The sequence below is a fragment of the Ovis canadensis genome, chromosome 8 (assembly GCF_042477335.2).
Source record: "Ovis canadensis isolate MfBH-ARS-UI-01 breed Bighorn chromosome 8, ARS-UI_OviCan_v2, whole genome shotgun sequence".
NCBI classification, from domain to species: domain Eukaryota; kingdom Metazoa; phylum Chordata; class Mammalia; order Artiodactyla; family Bovidae; genus Ovis; species Ovis canadensis.
Genome location: NC_091252.1, coordinates 47,197,233 through 47,217,562, shown reverse-complemented (window position 1 = coordinate 47,217,562; position 20,330 = coordinate 47,197,233). Strand labels below are relative to the sequence as shown.

Sequence of the window (20,330 nt, the reverse complement as noted above, 5' to 3'; positions counted from 1 at the left end):
TGAAAAACAACATTCACTCATCACCTACAGCTTTCTTAAAAAAATACATAGGCTGAACATATTTTGAACTTTTGTTAATAAATTAGAACTAATGAAAGGTGGGATCAGTAAGAATCAACACTTTAAAAACTGAAAAAATGAATACCAAATTCTCAGAAATTACATTGCAAGACTGGATATTTAAATTCATTCCTTTTCTTCTGGCAGATACCCATTTTAAACAGTTCTGCTGGCTTACTCGGAGAAGGCAATGGCGCCCTACTCCAGTACTCTTGCCTGGAAAATCCCATGGACGGAGAAGACTGGTAGGCTGCAGTCCATGGGGTCGCTAAGAGTTGGATACGACTGAGCAACTTCCCTTTCACTTTTCACTTGCATGCACTGGAGAAGGAAATGGCAACCCACTCCAGTGTTCTTGCCTGGAGAATCCCAGGGACGGGGGAGCCTGGTGGGCTGCCGTCTATGGGGTTGCACAGAGTCGGACACGACTGAAGTGACTTAGCAGCAGCAGCTGGCTTATTGCAATGTCTACTTAAGCATGGTTTAACAGGTGAGAGTCCTTTTAGAGCAAGCTTGTTTATAAGTATTCAATATACTTAAAGAACCAAAACACTTTTAGAAAGACAAAGTGGCTAAATTCCAACCTTTAAAGTTTCTAGAAATCTCAAAGCAACTCCAAAGCAACTACCAGTAATCAAAGTGTAGTATAAAAAACCCTTAAGAAATTTTGGATTTAAATCAAGGCTGGTTTTGTAATTTCCTTTCAGTGCCACACTCATAAATGTAAGAAAAAAGTGATATCACTTACTAAACAAAGAGTAAATGTTGACTGCTTTGAAGAGGGGTATCCAATTTCTTATGCTCATGCACTTTCTAAAACTGCCAAACTATTTACAAGGCTGGCAAAGAAATTTGGGTAAAGGTAAGAAACAGTTTTCCTATCAATACTTACCACCTAAAACCTGAGTTTGGCATTAGTTGTCTCAATGTAAGTCAGGCTTTTTTTTTTTTTTTTAAATAATTTTAGCTTCCTTGACAACTCTAATTCTTCTGGGGGTCTTCAAATATATGTAATACATGACTACACAAATGTTCAACTTGCTGGCTGTGATAACTGTACTACAGGTTAAGTAAGAGACTTTGTATGTTGAAGATTTTATATCTAAAATATTATGATGTGTGCAACTTCCTATTGTTTAGCAAAAATTTTAACTCTGAACATGTATGAGCTCATTTATGCATACACCTGCACATGTGTGTTTGTGTGTGTGTGTATTTGTGTGTGTTTGTGTGAGTGTGTGAGAAAGATAAGGGGTGGGTATGGAAGCAAAATGTTAATGACTGGTAAATCTACATGAAGAGTATGTGAGTAGTTATTATACTATCCTTGCACCATTACTAAGGTCTGAAATTTTTCAAAATAAAAAATGTGGTTATAAATTGTAACACTATTTGACCCTAAACATTATATGTAGTTGCTTTAATTCTTTTTTTGTCTATCCAAATCTTCTGCCATACTTAAACTTAGATAGACTCTCTGACATAAAACCCTATTTAGGACATTGATAATTGTTTCATAATCTGCCATATCTAAAATTTACTTGAGAGAATGTTATCAGTAAGTTATATAACCAAAGAATATTAAAAGTATAATTGTATTAAAAAATTGCTAAACAATGAGCTTTTCCTTTAAAGTAAAATTACCACTGATTACTTTCTTACCTTGAAGAGCCTGCAACTTGTGATCATTTGAAGAATTAAGAAATCTGTCCACAATTGTAATTCTGTTCTGGAGGAGCTTCTCAATAAGTTCAAGTCCATCAGGTCCCAGCAGCTCAAACAGCTTATAAGAAGAAGAAAATCAAAACAAACTGTTACCTCAAAATCAATGTTTTCAAGTTATTAACATCTATTCAACAGAGCGATGAAGCTAAATTAACACAGAAGAACCTAAAAAATATTTAGAAAAGAATTATAAAAAATAATAACTTAGGAAAGAAAAAAAAAACTCTTCATATTGCTAAGGAGCTTTCAGTTTTATAAAGCTATCTGCAATTATATGGGATTTCCCAGGCAAGAATATTGGAGTGGGTTTCCACTTCCTTCTCTAGGGGATCTTCCAAACCCAGAGATCAAACCCTGGTCTCCAATATCGCAGGTGGATCTTTATCACTGAGTCACCAGAGAAGCCCTATATAATTAAACAGCATGATCCAACTGTTAAAATAATTAAGATTCATATATAAAACTCTAAATCACAGACCAAAAGTTTTTTACAATTGGTTTCTCTTGGGATAACCAAGGCCATGAAGTTGAATCCAAAGAGCTATCTCAAAAACAGCATAATTGTGGTAAACCACAATTAGAAGATTCACAGATTCAACAACCAAGTTGCAGAAGAGAACTGAGAAAAGACACAATTGGGAGGACCCCTCTTGGGGTGAGAATAAATATCAACACTAACCTTTGGAATTAGTCCTTCAAAGTGGTCATAAATTTATTGATTAGTTCATGGAACCATTTAGGGCCCAGGGCATTTTTGCAAACAACAGAACGGTCAGCTGGTAATCAGTAAAGATTAATGGCTGAGTGGGGTCAGGGAAAGTGGGAAAAAGGGTTCAGCTAACACTACCTTTGTCCCAAAGTGACTTCAGGTAAACTCACAGACGTGTCTCCACAAGGAATACCATCAGAAACTAAACACTGTGGAGTGAGACAGAAATGTCTACACTGAAATAATCCAGCTGGCCACTAAACCAACACGCAAATAACAATAACAAGCCTTGTAGGTGGAACTAGAAGAAATGGACAACTTCCTAGAAAGACATAGACTACCAAAACTAAGTCAAGACAGTCTGAATAAGATCTAAAACAAGTGAAAACTGAATTAGTAATCAAAAACTACCCACAAAGAAAAACCCAGGTCCAGATAGCTTCAATGGTGAATTCTACAAAGCATTTAAAAAGTTAAAACCAATTCCTCACAAACACTTCCAAAAAAACAGAAGAGGAAAGAATACTTCACAATTCATTTTATGAGGTTGGTACTACTCTGACCCCACAACCAGACAAATACATCAAAAGAAAACTACAGATGAGTATTTCTTAGCAATATAGACACAAAAGCCTCGGAAATACAAGCAACCCAGATCAGATCTAGCAATTTATGAAAAATGTATATACCATGACAATGTGAGATTTATTTCAGGAATATAAGGTTAGTTCAAGATAAGAAAATCATTTATATATTATATCATAGCAATAGAATAAAAAAGCAAGAATCACATGGTTAGCTCAACAGATGCAGAAAAACCATTTGATAAAATCCAACATCCTTTTGTGATAAAAACAATCAATGAGCTAAGACCAGAAAGGAACTTCCGTAACCTGATAAGGAACATCTATAAAAATCCCACAGTTAACATCATACTTAATGGTGAAACACTGGATTACTTTCCCAGTAAGAATAGAAACAAGACAAAAGAGCATTTGTGACTTCTACTGAACATTGTATTGGAGGTTCAAGTCAGGGCAATTAGGTAAGAAAAAGAAGCAGAAAACACGCAGATTGAAAATGAAAAGGTATAACTATTTCTATTTGTAGAAATAGTTGGAAAATAGAAAATACTAAATTTTCTCTATGTGGAAAATACTAAAGAACATACTAAAATAGTATTAGAACTAATAAATAAGTGAAGTTTTCAAAAAGCACACCAAGACCGTTCAGTGAGGAAAGATCAGTCTTTTCAACAAAAGATGGGGCAGCTGGCTAGCCCCATATGAAATAAATTGAAGTTGGACTCTTATACCACACATGAAAATTAAATTGAAATGGATCAGTTATCTACTTTAACATACAAACTTATGAACTCTTTACTGAAGTAAATCTTAATGGGTTCAGATTTGGTAAGGGATTCTTATACATGACACCAAAAGCATGAGAAACACAAGAAAACACAGATAATCTGGACTTCCTAGAAATAAGAATCTTCTGCTTAAAGGACACCATCAAGAAAGTGAATAAAACAACTCACGGGATGGGATAAAATATTTGCCAATCATATATCTGTGAAAGGACTTGTATCCAGAATACATAAACAGTTCTTACTACTAATAAAAAGGTAACCAATGAAAAAATGAGCCAAGGATCTGAATTTATCCAAGGAAAATCGATAAATGACCAACAAGCACATGAAAAGATACTCAACATCATTAGTCACTAAAGAAATGCAAAGAAGATCCACTGGAAAGAATAATTTTTTAATGGAAAATAATGTGTTGGCAAGGATGTAGAGAAAACTAGAATTCTCATACTTTGAAGGAATACAAAGTTGTGTAACCACTGTGAAAAACAGTTTTCTGGTTCCACAGTAAGTTAAACATACAATTACAATATGACTCAGCAATTCCATCCCTAAGTATATACCCAAAAGAATTTAAAACTTATCCAAACAAAAGCTTGCACATAAATAGGGCTATTAATATAGCCAAAAGGTAGGAATAACCCAAATGTCCATCAACTCATGCATGGATAAACAAAAAGCAGTGTATTCACACAACGGAAAATACTAAGGCATAAAAAGGAATGAAGTAGTATACAACATGGATGAACCTTCAGAACACTTTGCTAAGTGAAATAAGCTAGTCATAAAAGCTCACATATTATGATTCCATTAATATGATATGTCTTAAATAGGGAAATCTCTACTAGACAGTAAGCTAGTGGTTGTTCAGGACTTGGGGGTTGGGGCAAGGGGGCGGGGTCAGGAGGGAGTAGAGAAAATAAATAGCTAAAGGTTCAGGATTTCTTTCTGAGGTTTTGTAAATGCTTTAAAGTTGACCATGGTGATGGTAGTATGAATATACTAAAAATTACTGATTTATATACTTTAAGTGAGAGAACTGTATGGTATGTGTACTATAATCGAAGAAGCTTTTTAAAATTATGAAACAAAATGACTTATAATACTAAAAGTAACCAATAAACTGCTTCAGTTCAGTTCAGTTCAGTCGCTCAGTCGTGTCCGACTCTTCGTGACCCCATGAATCGCAGCACGCCAGGCTTCCCTGTCCGTCACCATCTCCCGGAGTTCACTCAGACTCACATTCATCGAGTCAGTGATGCCATCCAGCCATCTCATCCTCTGTCGTCCCCTTCTCCTCCTGCCCCCAATCCTTCCCAGCATCAGAGTCGTTTCCAACGAGTCAACTCTTCGCATGAGGTGGCCAAAGTACTGGAGTTTCAGCTTTAGAATCATTCCTTCCAAAGAAATCCCAGGGTTGATCTCCTTCAGAATGGACTGGTTGGATCTCCTTGTAGTCCAAGGGACTCTCAAGAGTCTTCTCCAACACCACAGTTCAAAAGTATCAATTCTTTGGCGCTCAGCCTTCTTCACAGTCCAACTCTCACATCCATACATGACCATAGGAAAAACTATAGCCTTGACTAGATGGACCTTAGTTGGCAAAGTAATGTCTCTGCTTTTCAATATGCTATCTAGCTTGGTCATAACTTTTCTTCCAAGGAGTAAGCATCTTTTAATTTCATGGCTGCAGTCACCATCTGCAGTGATTTTGGAGCCCCCCAAAATAAAGTCTGACACTGTTTCTACTGTTTCCCCATCTATTTCCCATGAACTGGTGGGACCAGATGCCATGATCTTAGTTTTCTGAATGTTGAGCTTTAAGCCAACTTTTTCGCTTTCCTCTCAGTTTCATCAAGAGGCTTTTTAGTTCCTCTTCACTTTCTGCCATAAGGGTGGTGTCATCTGCATATCTGAGGTTACTGATATTTCTCCCAGCAATCTTGATTCCAGCTTGTGTTTCTTCAGTCCAGCATTTCTCATGATGTACTCTGCATATACGTTAAATAAGCAGGGTGACACTATCCAGCCTTGATGTACTCCTTTTCCTATTTGGAACCAGTCTGTTGTTCCATGTCCAGTTCTAACTGTTGCTTCCTGACCTGCATACAGATTTCTCAAGAGGCAGGTGGTCTGGTATTCCCATCTCTTTCAGAATTTTCCACAGTTTATTGTGATCACAGTCAAAGGCTTTGGCATAGTCAATAAAGTAGAAACAGATGTTTTTCTGGAACTCTCTTGCTTTTTTGATGATCCAGTGGATGCTGGCAATTTGATCTCTGGTTCCTCTGCCTTTTCTAAAACCAGCTTGAACATCAGGGAGTTCACGGTTCACGTATTGCTAAAGCCTGCCTTGGAGAATTTGAGCATTACTTTACTAGCATGTGAGATGAGTACAATTGTGTGGTAGTTTGAGTTGGAAATATTAAAGATAAAGATTAAATATAAATTTCCTGATAAGCATTTTAAGTAGGTTTTGACTGGCTGTTAAGACACAAGCCAACCTCATGCTTAAGGTAAGAGTGATATTAAAAAATAAGAAATTCAAAAACCATAAATGTAACACATACCTACAGAGTTAATTTCCCCTGGTACTCCAAACAAATTGTATCAGGAAATGCTCTCTACAGACACCATGAAATGTCTTTATATCCTACCAACTTTCAGAGACTGTGTTAATTCTTAAATTGAGACCATTTCCCCATAAGAATGTGATTTACTGGAGCAGTTACTCTGACATATATTCCCAGCTACTCAAGGTTATTTAATTTGAAATATAATGTTGACATATGAAAAATTAGATTCAGAAATTTTTAGTCCAACATAATTTTAGGAAACCACCAGTATAATTGGAAGGTAACTTCTAGACAAAATATCTCAGGTATAAAATCACAGCACATAGAACATGTTATTAATATTTCTTAAAAATAACATATCTGTAGATCTACCAAAAAGACAAGAAAGCTGTTTTGCTCTGAATAGCAGGACTTCCCTAACCCACAACGAAGAATCCCCAGCAGAATTTTGAGATCAGCTGCCATCAGATTTAAAGCAATCCCAAATTCTGCTTTTCCTAACATTTGCCATTTTCATCTACACTGAGAGCAGGTGCAGTTCTCATTCAAGATTTGCACTACAAACTAATCTGGCACTGAGACTAGCTGTTTATAAAGGTACAGCTGTCTGGATCATTGCAAGCAAGTTCCAGAAGCTATCAAATTGAAAAAAAAAAAAACAGGCAGGGGAGTAGGAAAAGTTAGCTATGAGTAGAGAAGAAGGCATCAACTACAGAGTTTAAAAAAAAAATAAAGCTCTCAAACAATAAAAAGACAAGTTTTACTACTCTGGCTGTAAGTTAAAGATACGAGATTTAAAGGAACAGACACAATAGGAACAGACAAGTAATATCCTATTCCTGGTAGATTCTGCTAAAGCCAACATTATCTACTAAATAATTTATCAATAGATAAAGGTATTCAGAGATCTCACTGTTATCATAATTCCTTTTTTTATTAAATTAGATGACCAAATTAAAGTACCTCCTCATTAGACTAAAATAATGGAAACAATAAGAAAAATTAACCAACACACTACATTCCTGAAAAGTCAAAAGTAAATTTCAGAACATGTACAGACTAACTTTAAAGCAGCATTACTTCTTTGTTCCTTACACTTTTAACAGATGAATGTAGTTTGTGAATCTCTCAGGAAAGGCAATTCCCACTTTCCACCATATTCTGACTTTTATCATTTTTATTCCAACAGGAACAAAGCTATAGTGGATGCTATATCCCCAACACAGTATCAAATAAATCAGAAACATTATATTATCATGAAAGCAAAGCATAAAGTCATGAAAATCTTTAAATAATACACCATTGAAAATTATACTACAAATCTTAGGAAAACTGGTAAGAAAAAAAGTTATCATGGGGCTAAATAAGAACTATAAATCTGTTCAAGAACTAGGATATGCAGAGATATGCTGAGGGTTTGTGAAACCCCAGAATAAACATGATAAACATACTTGCCTTATGGGTTTACTGAAAGATTTTCATGCAAAACATTATTTCCAAGTAAAAGGTTCTGGTCATGTTAATGTCCTGTTTGAATCCTATTTCTCAGGTTAGTCAAAAAATGTTAGACAAAGTATTTAATCACTAAAACAGCTTTAAAGCAAATAAAACTCAGGTTTTTAAAAGGTTTGTCAGTTCCATTCTGTTTCCATCTAGTCAATATTAAGGAATTCATTAAAAGTCAAAAATAAGTCTATCTGAAGTTCCCAAAAAAATCACTTTCAAAATAAAGACCAATCAGTCTCCCTTCTCCCAGTGAAGAAATGACTCATTGGAAAAGACTCTGATGCTGGGAAAGATTGAAGGCAGGAGGAGAAGGGGATGACAGAGGAGATGCTTGGATGGATCACCACCTCGGTGGACATGAGTTTGAGCAACTTCCGGGAGTTGGTGAAGGACAGGGAAGCCTGGAGTACTGCAGTTCACGGGGTCACAAAGAGTTGGATAAGACTGAGTGACTGAACTGAACTGATTCGCCCTATCAAATAGTCAATGGGCATTCTGAGAAACAGCTAGTGATGCACATTAGGCATAATGTATTCACGTGAATGAGGTACAACAATACAGTTAAGTGGATTACGGAATTAACCACAATATGGAGTCTACCCTCTAAAGCTGTTCTTCAAAAACTGGCCATGGTGATAGACAGGTGAACACTGCTATATTCAAAATGGATAACCTGGCTTCCCTAGTGGTCCAGTGCATAACAATCTGCCTTGCAATGCAAGGGACATGGGTTTGATGCCTGGTCCAAGAAAATCCCACTTGCCTCAGAGCAACTGAGTCTTTGCACTACAACTATGGAGCCCATGCTCTACAGCCTGGGAGCTGCAACTCCTGAGCCCACACTCTAGAGCCCATGCTCCGCAACAAGAGAAGGCACGGCCAACTAAAAAAGCCCTTGCAAAACAACAAAGCACCACAGCCCAAAAATTAAATCAATCAATCAATCTTAAAAAATAGATAACCAATAAGAACCTATGGCTTAGCGCAGGGAACCTCTGCTCAATGTTCTGTGAAAGCCTGGATGGAGGGAATTTGGGGGAGAAGGGATATGTGTACATGTATGATTGAGTCCCTTTGCTATCCACCTGAAACTATCACAACCTTGTTAACTGGCTATACACCAATACAAAATTTACAAGTTTAATATAAAAAAAAGAAAATTTAAAAAAGAAGATTGACCATGGCTTTGTCCTGTTCAAAATTTTAGGATATATAAACTAGAAGACATATTAAATCAAATTTACTCAAGTATTAATAAGGCTCATGATAGAATCAACATTTTGAGATTTTCTAAATAGTCTGATATAATCTGCCAGACCAAAGGAAAAGTAACAGAGTTAAATATAAAACTCCACAATTATAGAACCCACATGTAAAATCAACAACAATAAATATTCAAATAGAAAAGGCTCCTGCGTGCTTCTACAAGATGAAGAAATATCATCCCACAAATAAATTCCCAAGAAAAATCCAGAAAAGACAGTGTGTGTGTGTGTGTGTGTGTGTGTGTGTGTGTGTGTGTTAGTTGCTCAGTGGTGTCCAACTCTGCAACCCCATGGACTGTAGCCAGGGAGGTTGGTTATTTACCAAGTCAACATGGATTTTTTAAAATGCAATGAAGGCTAGGGGAAAATTTACTGTAGTAACTGGAATATTGTATCTCAAAAACCCCATTTAGCATCTCAAAGGATACTACATTAACTGAATCATATTTAGAAGGCTGAGTTCAATTTTAATCTATACATTTTCAAACACACACAAAAAGAGTAGAACAAGAAAAAGAAAGTAAAAATAAGACATATCTATGCAAATGTTTTCAACTGCAGATCTCTTATCTATTATTATCAATTCTGTTCAAAGGATCCTCATTCACAGATTTGACAAAGACAATGAATATTATTCTGGGTCCATCTTCCTTGATCTTTCTCATTCCTTATCCATATATCATTCCTTATCCTTCTTGAAACACACTTTTCCTTTGATATCCTTGACACACCATTCTTTTGATATGTATCCTATCACTCTGACTGTTACATTCCTATCTTCTCTTCAGGTTCACTTTGACTATTACACATTGGAGCTCCTTAAGGTTTAATCCCAGGCTTTCTCTTACTTCCACTCCTTGTTCTTTCCTTAACTGCTCACATACGAGCCTTACACTCCCATTAGCACGCATACACTGATAACTCATAAATTTACACATCCTTCCCAGATCTCTATGCTGAACTTCATGTATCTAATCGCCCAGTTGTCCTCTCCCACTTGGAAGTCTTAAGACCTCCCACAATTCCACATATGCCCAAAACTATCTCTCAGTTTTCCACATACTTCACTGTTTTATACTTGCTCTTATTTCCACGAATGGACTGCCATCCTTCCAGTTACACAAGTCAAAAGCTGAAATGCATTCTTACCACCTCTTTACCCCATCACACCCAACTCTAACCCTATCATCCAATCCACTCTCAAGTTCTTTCAATTACTAAACAGATTTCAACCCTTTCTCCCTGTCTGTCTTAAACTCCCAGTTATTGCCTATACCACTCAAAAGGCTTCCTAAATGGTTTTTGCACATGTATCCAAATGACACAGAGCACAGAACAATGACAATTTTATGAAACATAGGTCTGATCAACGTTCACTGTCTTCTCTCCATCCCTTGACAACAAATTTTCAATTGTCCTCCACTGTTCTCAAGATAAAGTACTGAATCGAACTGAACATAGAACCAGAGCCTCAAAACATCACAAAGTGCTAAATGAAGAGTCAGTAACACTGATACTGAGGTATATTCAACTGCACTGCTCTGACTAGGAAGAATTTTAATATCAATAGTAAAGTTAAATACTCTTCAAAACAGCAGCCTTTTTAATTCTCCTCAGTCACATTAACCACATGTCAAGAGATGAGGCCAGTGACTACTGCATTAAAAAGCAAATAGAATACTTCAATCAGCACAAAAAGACAGCACTGGGCTAGAAGATATTTTGATTCTATTGTAAAACACTCTGCTAAGATCTAGATAGAATATTTTTATACAGCAAAATTTATCTGTCTAGTTGTATCACAATGACTACCAAATTAGATTTTCTTTAAAGCTTATAGTTTTAGATAGAGTTTATTTACTTTTTGTGTTGTATATTCTACAAGTTTTGGCAAATGTATGATGCCTACATGTACCCATCATTATACTATCATAACAGAGGAGTCCACTGCCCTAAAAACCCCCTGTGCCCCATCCCTTTGTTCTTCCTCCCCAAACCCTGGTAACTACTTATCTTTTGACCGTATCCAGAGTTTTGCCTTTTCCAGAATGTCACTTAGTTGGAATCATACAGTGCACACCCTTTTCTGATTGACTTCTTTCACTTAGCACTAATCATGGCTTGCAGGCTCATTTTCTTTAATCACTGAATGCTATTCCATCATAGGGCTATACCACAGTTTATTCATCTATTTCCCTACTGAAGGATATCTAGTTTGCTTTTGACAATTGTCTTTATTTTTTATTTCATTAAATTCTGTTTTTTTACACAAATTATCTCATCCATAAAAATATGCAAGCAAGTCCTATTGAGAGAAATGCTGAAAGAATATCACTAAATTGCACATTTTTCATTTTTGTCTTTTCCAAATCTTCTACAATAATAAACATATATTACCTAATCAGATGAAGTTTTATTTTTAGATAATACAAACCAAATTCTGGTTTAACCATTGTTTTTTAACTTTTTGTCCATTAAGGGTACAAAGAATCACTAACAATAAATAAAATAGGTTTTCACAAATTGCCATTATTTGGAATGAACACAAGAAATTATATAAACCAAAAAACCCCTTATCATGTTGACAAATCAGGTGATAACTAATGGTACAAGGACCAAGGAATAAACTTTTTTCCTCTACCAAATCTTATTTTTCAAATGAAAGACCTTTTCTTTTCTAATCAAGTACAGTGTAACCACATAGGAATCAGACTAACACAGCATTTTCTAAAAAATCTGACCACTGAAAAACTATTTCAGAACCTTTAACAACATTATAATTATCAGTTTGAATGGCAATAAATGTTTAACAATTTAATCATTTGAGTTAATAAGTAAATCTATTATCCTAATATCTAACTGGAGAGGTATAGAGATGCAGAAAGTGTGGAAAATACGTTATATTCTAAGTATTAACAGAAGAGACATGATGGCACTTTGAACTAAGCTAGTTAGAGAAAGGAACAGCAGCTTGCAAACAGAAATTAAAATTTTGCTTGAGCATTTAAATGACTAGATTTACAAAATGGAGCAAGTGAATAAAGTATTACTCTCCAAGTAAGCTTATTTAATTGTATATTAAAAGCAATTTAACATTTTCACAGAAAGCAATACCTGTAACTCCTCAAATATACATTTAACGTTGGTATGAAACTTATTTATTATGTTTCATGGTAATACACAGGGAATAATGTTCAGCCTCTTTCCTTACTGGCAGAGACAAGGAAAATCACAGCACTTATTAGAGGAACTTTCTATCTGGAGGATTTGTAAGACACTAAACTCTCTACACAGAAATTGAGTCCCCAGGAATATTATAGAACACATCACTTTTCCTGGGTATTAGTTAATATATAAAATGCATAAGCAATAAAGTTATGAGAACAAAGTACCCATACAAACAAGACACAGGGTTAAAAGTACCAAAATAGGGCTTCCTTGCTGGCTCAGCGGTAAAGAGCCTACCTGCCGATGCAGGAGACACAGATTTGATCCCTGGTCCAGGAAGATCCCACATGCCTAGAAGCAACTAAGCTCATGTACCAGCTACTGAGCTTGTGGTCTAGCGCCCGCATGCCACAATTACTGAAGCCACAGAGCCCTAAAGCCTGCGCTCTGCAACAAGAGAACTCACCAAAACGAGAAACCCGTGCACTGCAACGAGGAGCTACTGCTGCCAGCAACTAGAGAAAAGCCCCCGCAGCAACGAAGACACAGCACAGCCAAAAGTAGAGAAATAAATTCTTTTAAAATAACAAAATAAAGCTAAATAATAATGTCCCTGGCGAAGGGAATGGCAACCCACTCCGGTATTCTTGCCTGGGAAAGAAATCCCATGAACAGAGGAGCCTGGTGGGTTACAGTCCATGGGGTCGCAAAGAGTCAGACACAACCTAGTGACTTAGCCACTACACAACAATAAAAATAATAAAGTAAGTAACAATGAGTTCCTGGGAATTTTTTGTTAAAATTATCAAAATACTTGTAAAGGCTACAAGTATTAGTTATTCTTATTAAAACAACAAAACCATCACGATTAATTTTACATTGTCTTATGCAAACTTAAGATTTCCATTTTAACCCTAAGTAGAAAGAACAGCTGAAAAAGTGTTTATTGGTCATGGATTCTGACAGTACAACTGACTTTCTATATATTGAATTTAGTCTACTATTTTCAAATTGTAGAATGCTTATAAATTAAAAAAAAACCCTTAGTTTGTCACAATAAATAATAATGATGATCTTAAAGGATAACCACAGTCATTTCTCTTTTTAAAAAAATACAATATGTTTTACATTTAAATTTCTTCTTAAAATTATTTTGAAAAAAATCTCCCTTTTACACTTAACACAGGAAGGAGGCTGCCTTCTGATAATAAGTATTAGCAATGAAGATGAAAAAGAAAGTATGGCACAAAATTCACACTTGAATGTACCTTCTCTGGCAAGACAGAAAAAGGGAAAAACCTAAAAGATACCTCAAACTTAAAAAAAGAAAACTATCTCTCTGGACCATAAATCGAGCAAAAAAAAGTAAAGCACTGAGTAGGGTAAAAGTGACAAGCTGAGCTTCAGTTTTGGACAGCAAGGCCAGGAGTCTGGCTCCTGGGAGATAATCTAGATGAAAAATGCTGCAAACAATGTGGGAAGCAGAGCCAGGGGACTTAGGTGAAGCCAGAGCATGGGCACAGAGTTCCCCTGTTCATGAGAAGAGCCTGAAAAGAACTACCATCAAGATGAGACTTGGGGCCACACCTTCTACAGCAATCTAAGATGGGGAGGAAGGGGAATGTAGAGGGAAGATCCTACAAATCAACATCAGCGTAAGAATTAAAATTTTAAAACATATGAACAAACCTTAAACTAAAAATGACAGTCAACAAAATCAACACAGGAACTTAAGTTTACTCAGAAGTAGGTAATACAGAACAACGTGATAAAGACTTTCAGTTCAGTTCAGTTCACTTCAGTCGCTCAGTCGTGTCCAACTCTTTGCAACCCCATGAATCGCAGCACGCCAGGCCTCCCTGTCCATCACCAACTCCCGGAGTTCACTCAGACTCACGTCCATCAAGTCGGTGATGCCATCCAGCCATCTCATCCTCGGTCGTCCCCTTCTCTTCCTGCCCCCAATCCCTCCCAGCATCAGAGTTTTTTCCAGTGAGTCAACTCTTCGCATGAGGTGGCCAAAGTACTGGAGTTTCAGCTTTAGCATCATTCCTTCCAAAGAAACCCCAGGGCTATCTCCTTCAGAATGGACTGGCTGGATCTCCTTGAAGTCCAAGGGACTCTCAAGAGTCTTCTCCAACACCACAGTTCAAAAGCATCAATTCTTCGGTGCTCAGCTTTGTTCACAGTCAAACTCTCACATCCATACATGACTATTGGAAAAACCATAGCCTTGACTAGATAGACCTTTGTTGGGAAAGTAATGTCTCTGCTTTTGAATATGTTATCTAGGATGGTCATAACTTTCCTTCCGAGGAGTACACAGAATGCACAGAAAAACTATACAAAAAAGATCTTTACGACCAAGATAATCATGATGGTGTGATAACTCACCTAGAGCCAGACATCCTGGAATGTGAAGTCAAGTGGGCCTTAGAAAGTATCACTACGAACAAAGCTAGTGGAGGTGATGGAATCCAGTGGAGCTATTTCATATCCTCAAAGATGATGCTGTGAAAGTGCTGCACTCAATATGCCAACAAATTTGGAAAACCCAGCAGTGGCCATAGGACTGGAAAAGGTCAGTTTTCATTCCAATGCCAAAGAAAGGCAATGCCAAAGAATCCTCAAACTACCGCACAATTGTACTCATCTCACATGCTAGTAAAGTAATGCTCAAAATTCTCCAAGCCAGGCTTCAGCAATACATGAACTGTGACCTTCTAGATGTTCAAGCTGGTTTTGGGAAAGGCAGAGGATCCAGAGATCAAATTGCCAACATCCGCTGGATCCTTGAAAAAGCAAGAGAGTTCCAGAAAAACATCTATTTCTGCTTTATTGACTATGCCAAAGCCTTTGACTGTGTGGATCACAATAAACTGTGGAAAATTCTGAAAAGAGATGGGAATACCAGACCACCTGACCTGCCTCTTGAGAAACCTATATGCAGGTCAGGAAGCAACAGTTAGAACTAGACATGGAACAACAGACTGGTTCCAAATAAGAAAAGGAGTACGTCAAGGCTGGATATTGTCACCCTGCTTATTTAAAGTATATGCAGAGTACATCACGAGAAACACTGGGCTGGAGGAAGCACAAGCTGGAATCAAGATTGCTGGGAGAAATATCAATAACCTCAGGTATGCAGATGACACCACCCTTATGGCAGAAAGTGAAGAGGAGCTAAAAAGCCTCTTGATGACTGTGAAAGAGGAGAGTGAAAAAGTTGGCTTAAAGCTCAACATTCAAAAAACGAAGATCATGATATCTGGTCCCATCAGTTCATGGGAAATAGATGGGGAAACAGTGGAAACAGCGTCAGACTTTATTTTTTTGGGCTCCAAAATCACTGCAGATGGTGACTGCAGCCATGAAATTAAAAAAGACTTTCAAGTAAGCACCGAATTTCTAGGAGATAATAAAGCAGTTGTTTTCTATTAAAAGGATTTACGAAACAGAACAAAAGAAGGTATACTGAAACATTCTATCCTTTTTGCTCAATTTTTCTGTAAACAATGCTGCTATTTAAAAAGTTTATTAATTTAAAAAATGATGATAACTGATTAAAGGAAAAATAACTTTTAAAGCTTTATCAATCAAGGTGATTCTCCTACTGCTCATAAATATTTGTAAAGTTAAAGGACCATACACTTGTGGTTTAAATAAAAACTACCTAGTAAAATGCCTTACATATAAAGAAAAAAAAGATGCTTAACCAATCTTTGTGAAGAAAATGAGTAATGAAAAGAGGAAATTAATGGCCAATATGATGTCATTTTCAAACCGTACTAGTTACCACGTCATAAAATATACATATCTTTTAATATTCTCTTTGGGATCTATTTTATTTTGCAGATACAATAAATGTCCTTGATGTCATTTTATATTTTTAGAGTATTTCAAATGCTATCATGATTATTATCGATAGCATTTAAAACCAAGTAGTCATAAACAGGTTAAAAATTTCAAAGAAGAAACCCATTTCCACTGTGAAACAATTATATCTGTTATAACTGGATGTAACTAGAAGGACATCAGGCTTGTCTCAAACCCTTTGTATCTAAAGATGGGAAACTACCAGATGTCTTATTATTTAAAATGGATACCTGCTATATGAATAAAAGCCAAAACTTATGTGAGAAAAAATAAAGACCAGCAAAATTAAAACCTGATTATTTGAAAGCAAACACCTTGTATCAAAAATGAGAAAGTACAGACAAAAAGACTAGGGCAACATAACTAAAAGTTGGTCTAAAAAAATTTTTTTTAATAAGAAGACATTTATGAATAACTTTAGAGCAAAAAGCTTGAATATGTGGCTAATGAAATGGCTAATTTCATAGAAAAATATAATTGTCAAAGGATTTAAGAATAGAAAATCTGAATAAACCAACCAGAAAATATGAATTGCTAACTATAAAAGACACCAGTTGAGATAAGTTTATTAGCATACTAATGTCAAACTTTCATGAAAGAAATAATTGCTTTAAGAAACCTTTTAAAAAATAAAGAAACCTCCATCAGTTTACTTTATGAAGTCAGAATAACCTTAGGCATTAGTATTAAAATGGGCTTCCCTAGCGGCTCAGATGGTAAAGAATCCACCTGCAACGTAGGAGACCTGGAGTTGATCCCTGGGTCAGGACGATCCCCTGGAGAAGGGAATGGCAACCCACTTCAGTATCCTTGCCTGGAGAATTCCATGGACAGAGGAGCCTGGCAGGCTACAGTCCATGGGGTCACGAGGAGTCAGACATGACTGAGCAACTAACACATTAGTACTAAAACAGGGTAATTTACAAATTATCTGCTTAGGTTGGCATTCTAAGCATAGCAGGAGGACTAGAATATCATGTGACTATCCAATAAAGCCCCATGGCAAAGAGGAGGCATTCTGATTTTCATAAATTTAACTAAGGCAAATCCATGTATTTCCATTTTTAGTTACAAAATTTTAAAACGTAACAGTTGTACCTACACCTTTGCTGTATGTAATAAACAGCATACACCATACACTATAGAAAATGTGGTATCCAGAGAAAAATGATAGTCAATTTAGGGAATGTCTTCCTTTGAGACAATAAGCAACTTTAGCTAGATTTACACATAAAATGAAAAAGATGTGCATACTGAAAACAAAGAATAATATAGTATGATAAAAGAAAATGCTAACTGAGTAATTCTGAAAAGTTTTGAATTAATAGTCCATGTGGAACTCAGTATCAGAATAATTATATAAAGCAGAGCATGATATTTATAACACTGTAAATTATTCTTAGTTTGATTTGTGGGCATAAAAAATTATTAAATATTCATACATTCCAAAATAAAGTCTTAAACAACAAAAGAAAATGACCATGAAAATTAGGACAGTATTTATTTAACATTTATTTTTCTCTGAAGAAAAATGTGCTATGCAAATTGTTGCTGCATTGCAGAGAATTAGATAAATTACATTTTCAGAAAACCTTACTCATTATTTACAGGTACTTAATCTAACATAACAATTTAACAAAGCTAAAACCAAGGTCACTTACAACTTAATTAAAACTACTTGGAATGTAAATCTATTTATTCCTCACATACTATAATTAATTAGATGTATAAGTTAAGGTTAAAGTTAAGTATCATTGTATATTTAAAAGTTTACTTTACAATTGCATGCACATGGCAAATTTATAGTGTACTAGATTATTAAAAAGAAATTATGCTGATTTTTAAATGCCTTAGTGAAAACAAATTTATAGCTATCATATGCATGTATGAGTGGATGCATATTATGCATATATATATATATAAAGCTGACAAATATTAAATTTTAACTTTAAATAAATGCTTACAGCAATTTCTAAATGTAATCGCCATACTTATGTATGCCTATAAACTGACAACTAAAACATTATTCAGAATGTTTTTTTATTCATTTCAAATACTTTCAAAACACAGAAATTTATTCTTTATTCTCATATATTTCTTTCCTGTATCAAAACATTACAGATATTTCTCAATATATATTTAGAAAATCCATATGCTCTTCCAAATCAGTCATAACAACATTCATTATATCAAACATAATTTTCTTGCCCATTCTCCTTTTAAATATATGTGTGAAAGTTCCAAGAGGAAGAGACTTAAGAAAGCAAGATAATGGGAATGGGAGGACTGAACTCTGTTATATTACCTTTTTGTCTCCCAAAACCCAAGAGTACTTGACACACAGTAGAGAATGAATGAAGGAGTGAATAAACAGTACCAAACAGAGAAGAATAAAACTAAATGCATGAAATTTGGCAAAATGTCTTACTCTTTGAACAATCATTCCAACCTAGGGCAAAATAGTCTGAAATCTGTTATTGCCATAAATTGGAAGCAAGTGAGTATTTTTAAGTCCTCATTGTGAGGTTAACATATTAATAATATCTTTCCCTCCATGTCTACAAGATGACACAAGGCCTTGAGGACTTTTGGGGATGAAAGGTATCTTAAAAGTCATGTAATTCAACCCTCCACAAATTTCAACAAATCATTGAGCATACATGTCTACCTTTCCAATAAAAGATCTCATTATTTGCCAAAAGAGCACCTTATATTTAAAGGATTCAGAAAATGTTTGCCTGAGCTGAGATCTGTCTTCATGTACCTTCCACCCAGAGCACTAGCTAAAATTTTGGGCCATCCTTCTTCCACATACAGATCTTCAAATATTAGGCCCATCCTCCTATCCCACCATAGATTTCTCTCAAAAAGAATAACCAGTTAGAGGTTTTTCAAGTGTTCATCACAAAACATTAATCCTACTTCCTTCACTGACCTCATCACTCTCTTCGTTATGACTTTTGTAGGACTGTAACTCCCTTAAAAAAAAGTATGGTGGCCAGGTGCGGCCTAAAGAGCACAAAAAAGAGCTGAACTGTCATTACCCATGTATAAAATTGTACTTTTTTAATATTAAAATTGTATTGTCAGCTAGCTACATAAGACTGCTTACAAAAATAATACATATGGAATACTTAGCATCTGCTAGGCACTATTTTAAGTGCTTCAAGTGCTTTACATCGTATCTTCACAGCAACCTATATGATAAGCCTATCACTTTCTCCACATAACGCAAAAGCTGAACCTTGGAGAAGTGACTTGGCCAAAGTCAGTTATCAGCAGGAGAGCTAGGATTCATACATGTGTCTGCCCTAAAGCCCTTTCTCTCTCTTTTTTTTTTCCATTCTCTCTTAGACACTTGAATTCACAGGTCCCACGGCTAACTCACACTAAATTTAGTTTATTCAAATGCTGCTGCTGAACTAGACCTTCCTATCTAAAATTAACAGTGTTCCTTGTTACAAGTATATGAACTTATATTTATCTGTTTTATGTCATAGTCAGCCTACTGTTCTAACAATTTGAACCATAAAGAAGATAAAAGCAACATTCAACGAAGATTATTTATATATATATATATATATATATATATATATATATATGGCTAGTGCTTTCCCAATATAGACTATAAAACTTAAGAGACCTGCTACAGCAGGTAAAACACTTCAACTGTCTTGACCTTTCCTAATTTTTACATTCAGATAAAGTAGAACATGAATTTGCCTCATAAAAATTTTATCTCTTATAAAGTAAGAGTAGGAATGAATAATCCGCAGTGGCAGACAATGTGGAAGTAACAAGAACCTTGGGGAGAAAATGGCTATATCACTTCAGAGCACGTAACATGAATATATTCATATATGTACCTACAAATTAAATACAAAGATATATCTGACCCAAATAACATTCTGACTAAACCCAGTGAGACTGAAAAGAAAAAAGTTCATAAAAGAGAGGTTCAATCACATCCTGAGGACTGCCTTTCTAAGCAGAACACCAAAAAAAAAAGAGAAGATTCCTAAATGAAAAGATGAATAGACTTGCCTATTTATATACCCAAAACATCTACAAAAAAA

At 35.6% G+C, this 20,330-nt stretch overlaps 1 protein-coding gene across 1 annotated transcript in view; it reads right to left on the bottom strand.

Annotated features, from left to right (window-relative positions):
- The window catches only part of ASCC3 (activating signal cointegrator 1 complex subunit 3), a 341,814-nt gene that overhangs the window by 272,658 nt on the left and 48,826 nt on the right, over positions 1 to 20,330 (bottom strand). The window contains exon 5 of the mRNA XM_069599227.1: positions 1,723 to 1,843. Within this exon, the coding sequence (XP_069455328.1) occupies positions 1,723 to 1,843 (121 nt within the window). The remainder of the gene's footprint in view (positions 1 to 1,722; positions 1,844 to 20,330) is intronic.